General features: G+C 45.1%; 1 protein-coding gene across 3 annotated transcripts; it reads left to right on the plus strand.

The window, feature by feature from the left end:
• Positions 1-1120: 1120 nt before the first annotated feature.
• Positions 1121-18514, plus strand: LOC139547702 (reticulon-2-like). 3 transcript variants are annotated; one of them, XM_071356701.1, is made up of 10 exons: positions 1121-1254; positions 2400-2453; positions 3033-3554; positions 4083-4292; positions 8529-8736; positions 9370-9508; positions 13811-13880; positions 14119-14165; positions 14287-14345; positions 14581-18514. In XM_071356701.1, exons 1-10 carry the CDS (start codon positions 1224-1226, stop codon positions 14654-14656), a joined length of 1416 nt encoding a protein of 471 aa, XP_071212802.1. In that variant the 5' UTR covers positions 1121-1223; the 3' UTR covers positions 14657-18514. The 3 variants fall into 3 exon arrangements, with proteins under 3 accessions (XP_071212802.1, XP_071212804.1, XP_071212805.1); XM_071356703.1 differs by lacking the exons at positions 1121-1254; positions 2400-2453; positions 3033-3554; positions 4083-4292 and adding an exon at positions 5943-6068 and having other exon boundaries at positions 14581-15483; XM_071356704.1 differs by lacking the exons at positions 1121-1254; positions 2400-2453; positions 3033-3554; positions 4083-4292 and adding an exon at positions 6296-6439 and having other exon boundaries at positions 14581-15483.
• The last annotated feature ends 1705 nt before the right edge of the window (positions 18515-20219 follow it).

The following is a 20219-nucleotide window of genomic DNA, read 5'->3' on the forward strand; positions in this document are numbered from 1 at the left end:
TATAGGTAGGTGCCAGGCGCACCGGTTTGAGTGTGTCAAGATATGCAATACTGCTGGGTTTTTCACGCTCAACAGTTTCCCTGTGTGTATCAAGAATGGTCCACCACCTACAGGACATCCAGCCAACTTGACACAACTGTGGGCAGCTTTGGAGTCGACATAGGCCAGCATCCCTGTGGAACGCTTTCAACACCTTGTAGTCCATACCCTGACGAATTGAGTCTGTGCTGAGGACAAAAGAGGGTACAACTCAATATTAGGAAGGTGCTGACACAATGTGTGGTACACTCAGTGTATTGCACCCGCCAGAAAGTGCACTTTATAGCCTCATTAAATGTGTGTTTTTTGAATGGAGAAAATTTCTATATTTCGTGCAATTTCCCCCTTATATGTTGTCCAAGTCTGAACAGTCAGTGATGTACATGAGCAGGATGATTTAGCTGACACATCATGTGACTACTCATTTGCAGAAGTAGCTTCAGGCAGCACACCAGGGCTACAACGAGCTGGGTTATAGCATGTGCTGCTGCTGCTACGGCTGCTTACTGCCGCCAGGCGATCGACAAATACACCCTTCTGCTTTACCTAGCAGTCTCACACATGGTGGGTATTCAAAACACCCAGTAAGACATACAGTATGTCTGTCTGTGTGTGGGAGGGTGCAAAAGGATATGTATTTGTAATGAGCTCTATGTTTCCCTTTGTCATGTGTATGCAACAAGGCCATGCCCACTATCACTACCACTACCAATCATCTTGGACCCCAGGAAGGGGATCCCTAATAAATACAAAATACAAATAAAAAATACAAAGCCCCGTAAAATGCAGACAGAGATATACTCCACTCGGCTGGATGCACACATTAATGATTAGTCATGAATGGAAGGAGGGAAACACTCACACTCACGCTCACGTATGCACACACACACACACACACACTCTTTCTCTGGCTCTGCCCTGCCTGTGCTGCTCCCCTGCCGTCATAGTGATGTGAGAGCAGGAGAGGGAGGGAGGGGAAAAGAGAGAGCAGGAGAAGGAGGTAGGGAGGGGCCGTGAGCCAGAGAAGGAAGGGGAGGGTGCATAGAGGGAGAGCCAGAGAGAGAAACAGCAGTGCTGCATCGGTGGAACAAGGAAGGGAGGGAGGGAGAGAGAGAGAGCGAGAGATCCAGAGGAAGAGAGGGGGGCTTCCAGACTGGATGGGCCCAGCAGTGCCTTGATGGAGCATGGGCCAGGTTCTAGGATTCTCCCACTGCAGTGAGTGTGTCGGCTTTTGTCTGTCTGTCTGTCTGTCTGTCTTTCGCATCCCCATATATCTGTACAGCATCTGTAATAGCCATATGCGTGGCCATCGATCTCCCTCTCCTTCTCTCGCTCCCTCCCTTGATAAACACATGGTTTAACGGATGGATTGATGCAGTGTTGTGGCAGACGCACCTTTTTCTTTTCCTTTGTAGAGACCTATTGCAGATGTGTGTGTGTGTTCTCAGGATGTGTAGGCTTGTGTGTGTGTGTGTTTTCATTGACCGAGCACCGGTTATATATATATGTGTGTGTGTGTGTGTGTGTGTGTGTGTGTGTGTGTGTGTGTGTGTGTGTGTGTGTGTGTGTGTGTGTGTGTGTGTGTGTGTGTGTGTGTGTGTGTGTGTGTGTGTGTGTGTGTGTGTGTGCAGGTGTTTTCATTTTAGCCAGGGCTTCTTTCACAGTTACCAGCTGCTTGATATATCGGATGATCTGAGGTGGCAGGCTAGCTAATGCAGTTAAGGCCTCCCCCATGCCTGCTCTGCCAGAGCTGATCTGTACTGTAGGAGAGGGAACATAGTTAGCTGTTAGCGTAACGTATACAAACACCAATGAAATTGCTTTTAAAGACTGGGTAATGGCTTAGAAAAAGGCTACTCAAATGCCTGGATTCAAGCTATGGATTCTCCTAAAGAAAATACAAATGCAACCATTTTATTTATTCTCTCAATCTCATCTCAATGTATTGAGACACTATAGAAACGCATTTACAGGATTGGAAGCACGTAATCTGTCTGAGAATAGGCTATGTGTGGGAATGCTTTTGTGCACAGTCTAATGCTTTTGAAAGTGATACAATGCTTTATATTGTGAGGAAAACTTATCTTGATAGTGTCTGCTCTCTAGCCTTACATGCAAATAGGCCTTGGCTAAAAGTTGCAGACGTAGAAATAGAAGGAAGAGAGGAGTTGTAGACATAGACGGTATAGAAGTGTCTCCAGTTTCACATAGAATGGCCAAATGGCAGTCCTTAATCAGTAGTTTTTTTAAGATACAAATTGTCTGTTTTGTACTGTACATTTCACAACTGTGGTTATGATAGGTTCCCTAGCCAATGGTAATAGACATGTCTCTGATTAATCTTGTTATTTTTCTTACAGAGGAATATGGTTCTGTCTCCTCCACACCTGATTCAACGCCTCCCTGCACTGAAGGTAACATCACACAATGCATACATATGGTACAGGTTTAGAAATGGACTATGTGAATGATTGGACTTTGTATGTGAGAATCATAATTTGAAAAAATCATACTATGACATGTCTACAGGTCTAACCTGAAGTTGATTGTGTCCATTTGTTTGCTTGAATGCTTTTGTAGCCTTTCGGAATAATGAGATCTGGAAAGATTACTCTCACCAAAAGTGTTTTGCACCTTTTGGATGTTGCCCTTTCATTCAGGCAAAGCACGTTGTGCTTCATTGGGCTTTCAACTCAGCGCTCAAAAACATCAGAGGACATGCAGACGAGAAAGCAACGTCAAACGGCTCCTCCGTAGACATTAACGTCACAGAACATGTGATATGTTTATGGAATAATGTTGTGTACTTATATTGCTTTCTCCTAGGATGAAAGTTTTCGCTGTAGTTTATAGCTAAATGTATAGGTTTTCTGTAATGAAAGCCTACACAATTTTCAACATATAACATTGACACAGGACAGAATAACAAATATAAAAATACTTAAATCAATATAGGTTGACTTTAAGGCTTTTCCTATGCCTGTTCTCTCCAGGTGGGAATGAGGAGTCTGAGCTGTACGACCTGCATACGGCCAGGGAGTGGTCTGACGAAGAAGACGGGAGCCCGGAGGATGATGACGGTGGAGCTTCATCCCCCTCCATTTGGGGGACCCCGAGACAGAACTCCTTCGAGCCCACCTTCTCCTACATCGCCATCGCCGAGGCAGAGGCAGGCGGAGCCTCACGACATCATCGTGACTCATCATCAGGGAGCCGGCGGAGGGGCGGGGCCAGGGGAGGCCGCACCTCTCTGATCCGCACCGACACCGTGGAATCGATCCTCCCCCTGGACTCCCCCGACGTGGAGTGGGACCCCCACACCTTCCTCACCCTAGAGGATGAGGAGGAGAGGGAGAGGGAGGAAAGGGAAAGGGACGTCCACAGACAGACTGTGACAGTCCAGGATTCTCTCCTAGATACTGAGATTGAACCTCAAGAGAGGGACACAGAGACCCAGAGAGAGGAGACAGAGCCCCTGGAGCCCCAGCACTACAGTCCCTCTGACAGCCACCAGGGTGAGCCCACTATGGGGCAGTTGGGAAGGGGTGGGGCTATCTAGATGAGTGGGTAGATGGGATCAGGGTAGATATACCTGCACGGAGCTACATTTATAAAAGCAGGAGATACTGCATCTTTTCAGGCTTTCTAGACCCTGAAATCACACTGTGGGCGAGCATATTGCTCCAGGGCAATCATTGACTGAGCACCGGTTGTGTGTGTGTGTGCGTGCGTGCGTGCGTGCGTGCGTGCGTGCGTGCGTGCGTGCCTGCCTGCCTGCCTGCGACCACAGATGAAGTCAGACACCACTGTGCTTTAGACTCCCTGTACAGCATGCTCTCTCCTGTTGTTTAGGATCAGGATGAGCACTTTTGTTAATAAGATTTCTAAATCACTGCTCATTGTAAGGTAGGTGAGGCTCAGGTAAATAATGACGTCGTCAGATGAATTACATTTCCAGTTGATCTAATGCGACCTGCCTGTAGACTAACTTGATGCAGGGCGATGACATCGTCACAATTACCTTGTGTCCTGTTTCTCGGCAGCATCACCGCCCCCTGAGCCTGAGTCCCTCGTAACCACGGAAGCCACCGTCCCACTGCTCACGGCTGTGCGACCAAGAGGCGGCCTCACCGATGACGTGTCATCCACTTCCTCCACCTCCATTGGTCGAAACACTCAGGAAGAGCTGGTTAGCGAACAGTGGTTTTCAGTGCTCAACCTATCAGGCCCTACGATATGCACCCACATAGCAGGTAACATTCGTAGCACATCTTACCTATTTTTATGTGACTTTCCTATCTTGGAACTACCTTTGCATCTACCATCCCCTTGCCCGAATCATTCTATTTGACTTCTACGACATTATCTTAGATAGTGCGTCTGCACTGATAGGTCATGGCAACGCGGTCGTGTTAGAATGACGCCATCTGTCGGAAGACAATCACCACCACCCTGTTACCTCCCTTTCATTTCTGTCCTTGATATGTTGCTGAGCACAAAGCCTTCCTCAATCAATCCTTTTCGAACAATAATGAAAATAAAGATGATACACATTTCCCTCTCAGTGCCTGAGTAACATAGACCCTGGAATATATTTAGCTGTGTGTCTCCATGGCAAAATTCCCTTGGGATTCCAAGGGGTAATGGGCTAATTCCACCAAAAATCATTCCTGCTCTGTCTGTATGTGTCTGCTCGGACATACACGCTGACACCCTCATCTTTCCGTATCCCTTGGATCACTGTACACATGATAAAGAGAATGTGAGACAGGGCAGTGAAGGAAAGAGGGGGTGGTGGAGAGAGACCAAGTGTGAGAAATTAAATCTATCTTCTCTGGCCTCCATGGTCGATATGGATGACTTCAAGGGGGATGCCATTCAATATGGACCTCTGCCATATCCTCCAATCTTATTATAGTGGGTGAACTGGGGAGTGGCTGGCCCGGCGGCTGGGTGGACTGGGTGTACTGTACTGTCCACCCCCCTCACACTGACCCTGGGTGATTAATGGCTGGTCAAGCTGTTGACAGGCTTTAAGGGTTTCTAGATGTCATGTAAAGCAAACCATCTGGTTTCTGTATCAGAATGGGGCTGAATGAGTCAGAACACATTTGACTCCTCGTGTTTATCGTGAGGTTAGACTAGCTGGTTACAGGTTTGACTACCGCTATGCATATCTGAATATATATGAGGTTATTTGAGCAAACATGCCATCTAGAACCTAAAAGGGTTATTTTGCTGTCATAATAGGATATCCCTTTGAAGAAGCCTTTTTTGTTCCATGTAGAACCCGTTTGGGTTCCACGTAGAACCATTTCCACAGAGGGTTCTGCGTGGAACCTTCTACGTGGAACCCAAAGGGGTTCTACCTGGAACCAAAAAGGGTTCTCATATGGGGACAGCCGAAGAACCCTTTTGGGACCCTTTTTTCTAAGAGTTTGTACCTACTGGTAGGACGGTACTGTCTGTATCTCACAATAATGTGTTTTTACTTCTATACCTGCTCCTTTTGTGAGCTGTTGTCTGTCCTGTCTCTGCTTACATAAGTGTGTTATGTAATTCTCCGTCTGTGTCCATGTCCGTTTCCCTCTCTGTGTGAGTGTTTTTTCTCTGAATGGGCTTGTGTGTCATCGTTGTCTGTGGTTATGTCTCTTTGCGTCTCTATGTTATCCACTATGGCTATCTATGTGTATGCCAACGTGTGTGTGTGTGTGTCTCAAGGTTTGTCTCTGTCTCAGGTCAATATACAGTATATGCATGTACTACATGTGTGAATAAGTGAATATATTTGGCATCTATCTTATCTCTGTATCTGTCTGTCTATCTACATTGTAGTCTACATGAGTCTTGAGGGGGGCGGGCCCTATTGGGCTGATTATTTTGGACTGAAAAGTCTCTGTACTGCTGACTGGGCAGGGGAGGCCAAAAACAGCTCAGCGTGGCAGGGAGAGAGCAGGGGGACTGAGAGAGAGACAAACAGAGAGAAGGGGGGATCGCCTGAGCAGCAACCAAAATGGCCAACATTAACGGTAAGACCCTGGGCTCAGAGAGACAAGATGGAGATATTATGAGACGGTGTCAGTCGGCACACTGAGATCTATCAGGGAATTGACTAGGCGGGGAGGCAGGTGACCTATTGAATGGGCAAAGGAGTGTCTCGTTTCAGACATCGGCAAGATCAGGGCACAGATAGAATTACAGTACCTGTCGTCCTCAGCCGTCGGGGCGTTTCCACATGTAGGGACTGACCCCGTCTGTCCAGTGTAGAGCTGTGCATTTAGTGTCCGTGGCTTTGGAGAGGAGTCTGAACGTCAGGAGACCAGCTACAGCCAAGGGTCTTTGGGTAGATTTTGACCACTCACCGACCAGGAGTGTTTGAGACCGTTTGAACTTTGCAGAGGTGTGTGTGTCTGCCTGCTTATTGATGGGATTGTTTCAGGCGGGTTAAGAGTGTCCTAAGGAGTGTTTTAGATGGTGGCGACTAGGGTTTTGACGATACCAGTACCGCAATATTTTTTCCATGGCAAATTTTTTAAACTCTTTGCTCCTTTAAAAACCTGCTCATCCTGGCTTTAGTGGGGACCATCCAGAGTTGTGTTATAGCTTGTTACAGCATGTAGGGACCATATATGTAATCACTTGTGTGTACGTAAGAGGCTAGTAGTGTGATGAGCTGGTCTGTGCCCCATCTGACAGGGTTACCTCTTTGGGCAGCAGGGTTGGCAGCAGGGTTGGCAGAGCCAAGGTGTTTCACAGGGCTACTCTGGGACTTCCTGCATGCCCCGTAGTGTTAAAATGGCTGGGTGGTGGTTTTGGTTGTGGTGGTAAATAGGTCAGGCTGTGAATTGGTTGACTGGTGATTTGATTATGTTGTAGTAACGATTGAGTCAGTCAGTCAGTCAGTCAGTCAGTGCTCAGCTCTGTGTTGGTTAGTTCAGTCAGAGGAGTGCTGCATTGTATTTCCTCATGGTGTAAGAGTATGCTGAACTCGGCATAGATAGAGAGGTTTCTCTAAGATTATGGCAAATACAGCTTTCAATTTGGTCTGTGTGTGTGTGTGTGTGGATACAACACACTGATGGTGTGTGTGTGTGTGTGTGTGTGTGTGTGTGTGTGTGTGTGTGTGTGTGTGTGTGTGTGTGTGTGTGTGTGTGTGTGTGTGTGTGTGTGTGTGTGTGTGTGTGTGTGTGTGTGTGTGTGTGTGTGTGACTCCCCTCTTCCCACTTCATATTGTCTGTACTATTCTCAGAGAGTTCATTATATCACTATATTAACATTAACCAATATAGTCGTGGCTTAGTATAGAGTCAACCTATTGGACCGTCACATGAGGGGTTAGTTTTGCCCCGGCGTTAGTATAACTTGCTGTGGTATGTCTTCCTTTTCTTAGTGCACTTAGTCTGTGCATTTAACAGTGTTACCATGTGCTGGTCAATGTCGCAAAGTGCCAACACATCAGAGAGCTGTATGCTACTGTACTGTAGTTCCACCTGTTGGGACAATGGGCAGATGTGTGTGTGTCCTGGAGGCTTTGAGGGTATTAATAGTGTGTGGTAATGTTTATACATAGTCCTCCTGCTGGTCAGGTATATCAGTGCACTCTATTCTAATTCCCAGGGCCAGGCTCACTCATACACTGATAGCCATGGAGTAACGACCATATGTCTTTGTCACTACAGTTTACCACCTCCGAGTTCAGCTTCATTACACTGTGCTATCAGTGTTTTGGCTGTAATTACTCTGTTGGTTGGGAGCTACTGCTGCTTATTCCATGGAGGGATCAGGCCAGGGGAGCCTCCATTTTGGCTCTGAGAGGGCCCAGTAGCAGTGGCTCCAGTTGCTGGGTGACTATTCGAGGGAGACGGACAGAGTGCAGAAAGGGGGTGGAAGCGGGCTTGAAGATTGTCAGCAGGTGCTCTCCGAGGCAACATTTAAATTCAGGGTTCCTGCTCCCTCCTCTCCTCTTTTCTTTCCTCTTCTCTCTCCTCTCATCTATACAGTGCGCAGGCTATATTAAGCCCAGGCTAGACTTGACATCTCCCCCTGCTCTGTGTTTTCTCTCTGCCTGGTGACCACTGTCCCTCTGCTCTGCCTCCACACAGCTGAAAGGCCTTCTGGCCCACTGAGCACTGCAGAGTCAGAGACAAACAGGGACTGACTGGCTGGTGACGCTGTGGGGGGTTTGTAAAAGGCACATAGGCGGAGGAGAGACTCTTGCAGCTCTGACTGTCCCTGCTGCCGTTAGCAACCAACTAAAATAATCAGAGGAAGTGTCAGATGCATGGGCTTGTCCCCTCCCCCACCCTGCTTCAATGAAGACCATGTTGACTCATTGGTTTCTCATTGGTTTATACTTGAAGTGAACATGTAGACAATGCATCTAACGTTCTTATTTTTCCACCTTTTCTCCCTCTTGTCAATTCCCCTCTCCATCCCTCTTACCGTCTATCCTTCTCTGCTCTCCCCTCCTCTCCTCCTCCTCTCCTCAGTGATGGATCTGATCTACTGGAAGGACACAGAGCGTACAGGCATGGTATTCACAGGGCTGGTGGTGGGTTTGCTGTCCTTGTTCCAGCTCAGCATCATCACAGTCGTCTCCACCATCTCCCTGGGCGCCCTGTGCTTCACCGTCTCAGTCAGCCTCTACTATAAAATCCTCCACGTGCTCAACATGGGAGACGGAGTGCCCCCCTTCAAGTGAGTGGCTGCCCACCTGGCATGAGATGGGGTAGAATGGGGGTGGGGAAGTGTTCCTATTAAACCTGGAGGGGGTTTTCTTCTCTCAATGTAATCATGTTCTCTCCTCTCCATTCTCTTTGTCAGTCCTCTTCTCTGCTCTTTTAAAAACATTTCCTCTTTTCTCCTTTATTCTTGTCTTCTTCCTCTCGTCTCCCCTCTTCTTTTCCTATTTCTTCTCGCCTTTCCTCTCCTATTTGCTCTCATCCCCCACTCCCTTCCACTCTTGCTTATCTCCTCTCTTCTCTAATAACATTGTGGGAGTGGCATTCAGGAATAGGTTCTTAATTGGCTGGATTCCCTCACCTCCCAAAATAAATCCTGCCTGGGATCACAGTCCAGTGGGCTTGTCTTTAAAAAAACGGCAGTGTGTTTTTAATTATTTATTTTTTTAGGTTAACCACTGCTGTTTGATAAACTAGTTGATAGACTTCATCCATCGTGATCTGAAAGGACATTTCTATTTGAATATCTGTGCTGATGGAAATCACTGATTCATCCTTCCCACTGGTCCTGAACTCCATCTCCCTCTCTTTCTCCATCACTCCCCCTTTATCACTGTCCTTTTCTACCGCGCTCTCTTTCTGTCCTCAGGGCGTATCTGGATCTGGACATTAGTTTCAGTGGGGAGCTGGCGGACCAATACATGCAGAAGGCCATCGTTGCAGTCGTCTCTGCTGCTAACTCACTCAAGAATCTCTTCCTGGTTGGAAGCCTCTTCGACTCTCTCAAGGTGAGACTGCCTAGGTGTTGGACCTCGTCGATCTTCGTCTAGAAAGGGCCAGAATATGGCAGTACCTTTTTTATATGCTCTCCTTCAAGAGCTCCTCTCAAGTCTCATTCATTCACTTAAAACTTCGTCAGGATTGGTGGGTCGGTTGAGCTAACGCGAGCTAATGCGATGAGCATGAGGTTGTAAGTAACGAGAACATTTCCCAGGACATAGACATATCTGATATTGGCAGAAAGCTTAAATTCTTGTTAATCTAACTGCTCTGTCCAATTTACAGTAGCTTTTACAGTGAAAGAATACCATGCTATTGTTTGAGGAGAGTGCACAGTTTGAAAACATGAAAAGTTATTAATAAACAAATTAGGCACATTTGGGCAGTCGTGATACAAAATGTTGAACAGAAATGCAATGATTCATTTGATCAGTCTAAATCTTTGCACATACACTGCTGCCATCTAGAGTCCAAAATCTAAATTGCACCTGGGCTGGAATAAGACATTATGGCCTTTCTCTTGCATTTCAAAGATGATTGTACCAGATATTTTACGAGATCTATTGTGTTATATTCTCCTACATTCCTTTCACATTTCCACAAACTTCAAAGTGTTTCCTTTCAAATGGTACCAATAATATGCATATCCTTGCTTCAGGGCCTGAGCTACAGGCAGTTAGATTTGGGTCTGTCATTTTAGGCGAAAATTGAAGAAAAGGGTCCGATCCTTATTAAGGTTCAAATAACTTTTTACACAAGGAAGCTCTTCAGAATGGCATAGACCTTTTGTCCCTCAAAACATGCCCTTTCTCTCTCTGCCTCTCTCTCTCTCTCTTTTCATCTCCTTCCCTTCTCCTCCTTGTCTCTTGAACCCCGTCCATGACCCTGTTTACAGGAGGCCATCTTGTCGTTGTGGATTTACTTCAACTACTACATCTAGCTGTCTGGGCTCGACTCTCTTTCCTTAGAGCAGACCATCCCTCCCTCCTCTTTTTCTATCCATCTTTTTCTCTTCTTCTGCTCTCTACCGGCATCAGCCTGGCTCCCCGTTCACTGGAGATGACGACGGTGTCATGCCCGTCAAATGACAAATGACGACTGTGTTTCCTAACAAGACCACTATCAAAGACCGCTGCTGTCATACACACAACTCACTGTGGTTCATATGATTGTGATAATCATGTACATACAGTGGGGCAAAAAAGTATTTAGTCAGCCACCAATTGTGCAAGTTCTCCCACTTAAAAAGATGAGAGAGGCCTGTAATTTTCATCATAGGTACACTTCAACTATGACAGACAAAATGAGAAAAGAAATTCCAGAAAATCACATTGTAGGATTTTTTATTAATTTATTTGCAAATGATGGTGGAAAATAAGTATTTGGTCACCTACAAACAAGCAAGATTTCTGGCTCTCACAGACCTGTAACTTCTTCTTTAAGAGGCTCCTCTGTCCTCCACTCGTTACCTGTATTAATGGCACCTGTTTGAACTTGTTATCAGTATAAAAGACACCTGTCCACAACCTCAAACAGTCACACTCCAAACTCCACTATGGCCAAGACCAAAGAGCTGTCAAAGGACATCGGAAACAAAATTGTAGACCTGCACCAGGCTGGGAAGACTGAATCTGCAATAGGTAAGCAGCTTGGTTTGAAGAAATCAACTGTGGGAGCAATTATTAGGAAATGGAAGACACACTGATAATCTCCCTCGATCTGGGGCTCCACGCAAGATCTCACCCCGTGGGGTCAAAATGATCACAAGAACGGTGAGCAAAAATCCCAGAACCACACGGGGGGACCTAGTGAATGACCTGCAGAGAGCTGGGACCAAAGTAACAAAGCCTACCATCAGTAACACACTACGCCTCCAGGGACTCAAATCCTGCAGTGCCAGACGTGTCCCCCTGCTTAAGCCAGTACATGTCCAGGCCCGTCTGAAGTTTGCTAGAGAGCATTTGGATGATCCAGAAGAAGATTGGGAGAATGTCATATGGTCAGATGAAACCAAAATAGAACTTTTTGGTAAAAACTCAACTCGTCGTGTTTGGAGGGCAAAGAATGCTGAGTTGCATCCAAAGAACACCATACCTACTTTGAAGCATGGGGGTGGAAACATCATGCTTTGGGGCTGTTTTTCTGCAAAGAGACCAGGACGACTGATCCGTGTAAAGGACAGAATGAATGGGGCCATGTATCGTGAGATTTTGAGTGAAAACCTCCTTCCATCAGCAAGGGCATTGAAGATGAAACGTGGCTGGGTCTTTCAGCATGACAATGATCCCAAACACACCGCCCGGGCAATGAAGGAGTGGCTTCGTAAGAAGCATTTCAAGGCCCTGGAGTGGCCTGTCCAGTCTCCAGATCTCAACCCCATAGAAAATCTTTGGAGGGAGTTGAAAGTCCGTGTTGCCCAGCAACAGCCCCAAAACATCACTGCTCTAGAGGAGATCTGCATGGAGGAATGGGCCAAAATACCAGCAACAGTGTGTGAAAACTTGTGAAGACTTACAGAAAACGTTTGACCTCTGTCATTGCCAACAAAGGGTATATAACAAAGTATTGAGATAAACTTTTGTTATTGACCAAATACTTATTTTCCACCATAATTTGCAAATAAATTCATAAAAAATCCAACAATGTGATTTTCTGGATTTTTTTTCTCATTTTGTCTGTCATAGTTGAAGTGTACCTATGATGAAAATTTCAGGCCTCTCTCATCTTTTTAAGTGGGAGAACTTGCACAATTGGTGGCTGACTAAATACATTTTTGCCCCACTGTATAGTCCCGCAACTTTAAGCGTTCCCTTGTTTTTATTCGCATTCGAGTGTGATGCAAGCCAACTGGCAGCAAGCGCAATTGCAAGTTTGTAGAACTTTGGGATTTTATTGAATTGGTATCGGGGACGATGCGTCACATCGAAAGGGTAACAATAAGAAAGGAGTACAACTGTATCGTCCCCTTGCCAGTATACCTGAGAGCTCTCAAAGCATTGCAATGGTGTCCTTTTTTATGGGGGCTAAATCAACATAGTACTCAAGCAAAGGTTACTTTTAACAGTATGCCAAAGATTCTCGTCCTTTCCCTCTCCTATGTATGTGTTTCATACAGAACATGTATGACATTTCTCTGTGTGTATTTCAGCTACACTCTAGGTCAGTCCTGACATATTGACGAAGCATGTTCCCTTCTCATAGTCATACAATACGTACGGCAAACTTTGACTAATAATTCAATCAAATTCCATTCTAATCTAAATCTCAATTCGTTATCAAATGATAAAACGTTTCTGCTAGAATCCTTCCTTTTAGACTTCCTCTTCATTTTCTCTCCAGTTTACCGGGACAGTAGAAGGATAACATTGGCACGTTGAATCAACAACAGTCATGTGGCTTGCACCATAATGCTTTAGGGTTAAATGTACATTTACAGCAGGAGTACTTAGTGTGACTCACAGTTAGTGAGAGCCAGTGTGACGGTACCACGTAGCCTTTAAGCCTGAGCCCCAGAAGCCGCAAAGCCCCTTGGTCTCAACCCTGACCTGGCCGGTATGTGACATGGGACACAGGTGGCTGTTAACCCAGTTACAGGGTACGAGAGGAGATTCGTCTTCCCTGAGAGGGGGGTGTCCCGTTTCAGGATGGGGGTATGGGCCCTAAGTGACATCCCACTGAGCTATATTACACCAACTCCCCAAGGGTTATGGCGGATGATCTGGGACATATGTACTCATTCATTTGTCAGGGACCATGTGCAATTTTGACATGTGATGCGTGCATTCGTTGACATTTTACATTTGGGTCATTTAGCAGACGCGTCTATCCAGAGAGACTTCCAGTTAGTGCATTCATTTTAAGATAGCTAGGTGGGACAACCACATATCTCAGTCCTAGTAAGTAAATGTTTCCTAAATAAAGTAGCTATCAGGAAAGTCAGAGCTAGTAAGGAGGGGGGAAAAGTCAAGTGTGAGTGTTAGTTCACAAAAGGTTTTGAGGGGGTGCGAGGGGGGTTGGTGTGGGATTATTTAAGATACTCTTTGCAACACATTTACCACAAGCTTATGCATTCTAAGTCTTTGGCGGTCCTGTACCACTCAGTTGGTAGAGCATGGCGCTTGCATCGCCAGGGTAGTGGGTTCAATTCCCGGGGCCACCCATACTTCAAATGTATGCATGCATGGCTGTAAGTTGCTATGGAGAAAATCATTCGCTAAATATATTTATATTTTGATGGAATTTGCAATGCTTATTGCAGAGAGTACATTTATATTGTGCATTGTGTATGTGTTTCCTCCCGTTCTTTTCAGCTCCTGGCTCTGATTTACCTGGTGACCTTCCTGGGAGACCTGTGTAATGGCCTTACTGTGCTCATCATGGGTGAGAATCACAGACACAGTTAGAATCAGTATTCGAATAACTTTATTGAATTGCCATTCAGTAATCATGATGGCCATTTGTCCTGTAGAGACTGATACCGTTGGTTGATGCATGCTGACTGACATCAGCCTTTTGATTTGAATGAAAGGGCATGCCATGTTGTTAGTCTGAAGAAGCTATTTACTCAATCAGAAAGCTTAACACATGCCATCTCCTCCCCTTCTGTCTTCTTCTCCAGGTGTGATCGCTCTATTCTCTCTACCGCTGTTCTACAGGCAGCACCAGGTAAAATCTCACTCACGCTGCTGTGACAACTGCTCTCCTGATTTATTCAATGAAAGAAGGTACTTCTGTCAATTGTTCAAATGAAGTGTGTTTCTCGCCAATACCTCTTTTGATGTTCCAGGCAAAAGTGGACGGCTTCTTTGCAGGAATTCAGGCAAACGTTGACAACGTCAAGGACATGTGAGTATGGCGCCATCTTTTGGCACAACGGTGGAATGGAACATTCCTCTTTCCTTCCTGTAGTTTTTCATTGCAGCTCTGCAGACCCTGAACAGATTTCAGAATCACTGTGACATTTAGTCAATTTGTAATGGCTGGCAGTATTGGAGAAAGGGTATGGAAAAAGCCTATAACCTTTTGTCCAATGACCAATGTAAATGAGATCATGTGATATTGAACCCTCTCTTTAATACAGTCTCCACAGAATTGCCCAAGGTGGTGGCCCCGCCGCTGACACAACCCCTGGCGGTGCCAAGCCCAAAACACAATGAAGAGTCATGGCGGACAGGAGGAGGATGAGGAGCAGAGAAGAGGAGGAGTTACAGGCTGTCACTCAGATGTCTTACTCAGCAGTCTGTTCTCAGAGCTCCAGAAGGCGGAGCTTCTGAGATTGGGGGGGGGGGGGGGTGTATAGGGAGTCAAACCATGGGGTTGGGACATGATGATACTGTATACTGTATGGTGGGATAGGGTAGGTTGCTAGTGGGTGAGGCTGAGGGAACGGGAGTGATATCTGGACGGGAGTTGTTGCTGTTTCGAAGGAAGGTTTAAGACACAACTCATGATTGTTGGTACAGCGTTAAATGACCTACATGGGTGATTGTGGCTTGAATGATAGAGACAGTGGCAGTCCAGTAAAGTAATAAGACTGATTGGAACCTCGAACGCTAGGAGACCTGTGTGTTCCTTAATGACAGCTGTATATCTGAACAGAGGGAAGTAAAAACTTCAGAATAGAGTCCAGCGGGACTGGAGTTCACCAGGAGCTAGGACAGGGTCAGTCCCGGGTCAGAGGTTAGAGTTCATCAAACTAGAGTTCATCATTATTCATGGCAGCCTAACACTTGGAATCAGGATGTGTCTGTGGTAGAGTGTGTGTGTGAGGGAATGATGGCACTTTTGTGCTCATGACGTGTGTGTGTGTGTGTGTGTGTGTGTGTGTGTGTGTGTGTGTGTGTGTGTGTGTGTGTGTGTGTGTGTGTGTGTGTGTGTGTGTGTGTGTGTGTGTGTGTGTACACAGTATGTGTGAGTTGACATGCAGCTTGCTGATCTGAACCTGTTACCTGAGAGCTATTAAAACCACAATTTGTTCTTTTCATTTCAAATGTTCTGTTTCTTTTTGCCCACATGAATCATCCACACGTCTGAGATTTGTATTCAACAACGTTGAACGTCTTCCATTCTCATTTCACCAGTCTATAGAACCAGTCAAGTTTCTAAAATTAGCCCCACCTTCAACTGTAGGATGCAACAGCACAGTCAGAACCAGGCCTCTAAATGCCTTTTCTGAATGATTGAATGATTGAAAATGTACACAAATATTGAGGTAAAATGAATTTGGGTAATACAGTACTGAGTATTGAAGGTTAAACCAGATCTCTAGTGATGGAGTATTGAAACATTTATATGAATCTCCTTCATCGCAGAGGCGCACACATGTTCTTCTGGTCATGCATCAGAAGTATTTATGCAAAGGAGTTTAAAAAATAAAAGGCTAGATGGATAATCTGAAGACCTATGAAGGGGGTAGTATTACCCAAACATTGAACCCCCATCACCCACAGAGGGTACCTCTAGCCTAACATCTCGTGGACAGATGCACGCAACATAGGATGGTATCGTAGAGTCTGTCAACAGACTGTGGGATGCAACGACTAACGAGGAACTTTGTTCCAGTGTGCAGATTTTCTTATCACTGATCATTTGGACAAATCAAGATTTCACAGGTGTTCGTATCTTTCACATTTTGGAAGGGGAGGGGACATTTGGACCATGCTTGAGCTGAGAGTTTCCGTTTAGGGGTTTGGAGACTTCGCTTGTCTCAGTATCTTTTCTCATAAACTCAGCAAAAAAAAGAAACGCCTCTTTTTCAGGACCCTGTCTTTCAAAGATAATTCGTAAAAATCCAAATAACTTCACAGATCTTCATTGTAAAGGGTTTAAACACTGTTTCTCATGCTTGTTCAATGAACCATAAATAATTAATGAACATGCACCTGTGGAACGGTCGTTAAGACACTAACAGCTTACAGACGGTAGGCAATTAAGGTCACAGTTATGAAAACTTAGGACACTAAAGAGGCCTTTCTACTGACTCTGAAAAACACCAAAAGAAAAATGCCCAGGGTCCCTGCTCATCTGCGTGAACGTGCCTTAGGCATGCTTCAAGGAGGCATGAGGACTGCAGATGTGGCCAGGGCAATAAATTGCAATGCCCGTACTGTGAGACACCTAAGACAGAGCTACAGTAAGACAGGACGGACAGCTGATCGTCCTCGCAGTGGCAGACCACGTATAACAACACCTGCACAGGACCGGTACATCCGAACATCACACCTACGGGACAGGTACAGGACGGCAACAACTGCCCGAGTTACACCAGGAACACACAATCCCTCCATCAGTGCTCAGACTGTCCGCAATAGGCTGAGAGATGCTGGACTGAGGGCTTGTAGGCCTGTTGTAAGGCAGGTCCTCACCAGACATCACTGGCAACAATGTTGCCTATGGGCACAAACCCACCATTGCTGGACCAGACAGGACTGGCAAATAGGGCTCTTGGTTTTGTCTCACCAGGGGTGATGGTCGGATTCGCGTTTATCGTTGAAGGAATGAGCGTTACACCGAGGCCTGTACTCTGGAGCGGGATCGATTTGGACGTGGAGGGTCCGTCATGGTCTGGGGCGGTGTGTCACAGCATCATCGGACTGAGCTTGTTGCCATTGCAGGCAATCTCAACGCTACAGGGAAGACATCCTCCTCCCTCATGTGGTACCCTTCCTGCAGGCTCATCCTGACATGACCCTCCAGCATGACAATGCCACCAGCCATACTGCTCATTCTGTGCATGATTTCCTGCAAGACAGTAATGTCAGTGTTCTGCCATGGCCAGTGAAGAGCCCGGATCTCAATCCAATTGAGCACGTCTGGGACCTGTTGGGTCGGAGGGTGAGGGCTAGGGCCATTCCCCCCAGAAATGTCTGCTAACTTGCAGGTGCCTTGGTGGAAGAGTGGGGTAACATCTCACAGCAAGAACTGGCAAATCTGGTGCAGTCCATGAGGAGGAGATGCACTGCAGTACTTAATGCAGCTGGTGGCCACACCAGATACTGACTGTTACTTTGGATTTTGACCCCCCCTTTTTTCAGGGACACATTATTCCATTTCTGTCACATGTCTGTGGAACCTGTTCAGTTTATGTCTCAGTTGTTGGAATCTTATGTCCATACAAATATTTACACATGTTAAGTTTGCTGAAAATAAACACAGTTGACAGTGAGAGGACGTTTCTTTTTTTGCTGACTTTATATCTCCCCAAGAACCTAATTGAGCATCTGGCACAATTTACGTGAGATATTAGTTCTGCGTTTCCGAGATTACGTCTAGCCTGACAGCGTGTTTGGGAGCAATGACTTAATAGGTGCCCTTCTAAGAACAGTGAATGACTTTGCTTGGCTACCCAAACTCCTTTCTCCGGGCCAAACACTACGCCACTACCACAGATGTTAGTTTCTTCTCCGGAATGAGTACCTCCCCGACAATTTTTAGAACGTAAACACATTCTAACCATTCTGATTGGTCCCAGAAACCGATGGGTTGGGCCAGAGCCAGAACACACATGGGTAAAGCGGTGTTTGGAAAATGTGTCATTGACTTTGATACTGGGGGTTCGAGACGATCCAATCGCTGATGACTTTGTTTTGTACAACACCCCTCGTTTTGACGTCACCACAAACGACTTAAACGACGACAGTCTCAGACTGAAGTATGTAGCGAACACAGAGCAGCGGAACAACTCAATTTGAGTTGTCAAGGAATGAATCACTAGCTAGATAACTGCTTCTAGACACCTTCTGTAACAAGCCATTAGACTAAAATCAATACTTGTTTTGAGTCATTTCACAATAATGTTAAATCATCATCATCCATTTTGGTGTAAAGAAATATTTCAGAATATGCTGCCACTGAAATGCCCACCTCTTAACATCTATTACTTTAAGGTCCTCACCACAGCTTGGCAGTGTGCTTTAGTCGTGCACTAAACCTGTCAGGTTTTTTATGGGTACATTTTCTTCTGCCTTATAATTAATGTATGTTCTGACTCTGTGTGCAATAAAGTTGGACTTGTATGTTAAGAGTTAGAATTAACTTTATCCCAGGACATGATTAGATGTGACTGTTCACCTACACTTGACATCGCCCTCCCTTCTATAGTATGTTGCACTGATCTCACTACACAGTCCTAGGGATGCCCAGAGACCTGAACACTAGGTAGATGGTGAATTGGAGAATGAGAGGTGAGATGGGTTATGGTTCACAGGAAGACTTTATTAACTAATCCCTTAGAAGAGGCAAGGACAGGAGAGCAAGTCTTATCAAACCTCAAGTTAAATGCCATTACTTTTATTATACATAGACCAACATTAATTATTTTGTATCATCCAAAAATCAAATGGGTACCCAAACGTTTAATCTTGCAATAAGATATTAAACACAAAATCTTGACAATTAAATCAACATTTTGACGAGTCTAGTGTTTGACTCCTTTATGTGTTTCCCACCACGTTATGTGTGTGTGTGAGAGAGAGAGAGAGAGAGAGAGAAAGAGAGAGAGGATAAGACTCCGAGTTTTTAATATAAACGTTTTTAAGCTAAACTAAAAGAAAAAGGGAGTGTTATCGTTGCCATTTGATGACTAGCTTTTTACCACAGGGAGGCGACAAAAGCCAATCCATCTCCTGCAACAGTAATACAGTGTCACAGATTAATAGTGAAGGTGTCACTCCATTTTGATTTTGAATACGACATTTACACTTGATCGACTGTGACTCTGCAGAACTTAATATGCAAATATCCGCGAGGCTGAGATATCTTTAGAATTGGTGATGGTAAAATTAACCAGAAATTACGGAATTGACTGGAAATGCAGAACTGCTTGCTCAGGCCTCAAATATAGTGCAGTAGGCTACATAATGTATGGGCCGAGAGCAAACTCGACCATGTGCCTCACTGGCGTTTCAGTTTGTGCATTTCTAAAAAGTCGACACGTGACAGAAGGAAATTGGGTCATTTAAACTGGTTTACCTTGACAAGTCTCAACATGCCCTTACCTCAAACTAGGCGTTAAATGTGTATTAGTTCCGGTTTGTAGGCATATTGGCTCTGTCTTTTTGTTTAGTCTGTTCTCACTGTAGGACATCGAAATAATATTGCATCAGCCTAAATCTGTTAAAGGTGTGCCACAATTCACTTTCAAACCAGCTGCTTGACAAAGCCAATTAATGTGAACAGTTGAAGGGTTGGGCCTCATTTTTTGTAGAATTATGTTTTGTGTTACTGGCCCTCATTTTAAATAGTTAGTAGGTAAATTGCCAAAGGGGAAATGCGTGTCAAAGTCCTCGAAAAGTTGCCTTTCAAGTTTTTCCCTTCCTGTTATATATTCTAAAATGAATAGGAACAGGGAATGGTGGGCTACACAATGCATGCCTATTAATTATTTGAGGTGTTCAATATCCTACATTTGAATACAGTACACCAGGGTTGTGAGCAAAAAAAAAAAACATTTTAATTTTTATAATTTTCGTTGTTGGACATAAGACTGTAAAATCACCAGGAAATCAGCTCAAAGTTATTTTAATTTAGAATATTGTTCCCAAGTATTCCCACGCATAAATAAAGAAGCATATGTGATCATATCCCATTGTAGTCAAGATTTGAAATAATTGTGTTTTCGTCTAATCTGTTTTTGTCAAATACTATATTTGTTTGGATTCTTGCGGTCAATTTGCAGTGTACAAATTATTGTTAACTATGTCCAGGACCCCTGGTTGAATA

This window comes from Salvelinus alpinus, chromosome 21, assembly GCF_045679555.1.
Source record: "Salvelinus alpinus chromosome 21, SLU_Salpinus.1, whole genome shotgun sequence".
In the NCBI taxonomy this organism is placed as follows: domain Eukaryota; kingdom Metazoa; phylum Chordata; class Actinopteri; order Salmoniformes; family Salmonidae; genus Salvelinus; species Salvelinus alpinus.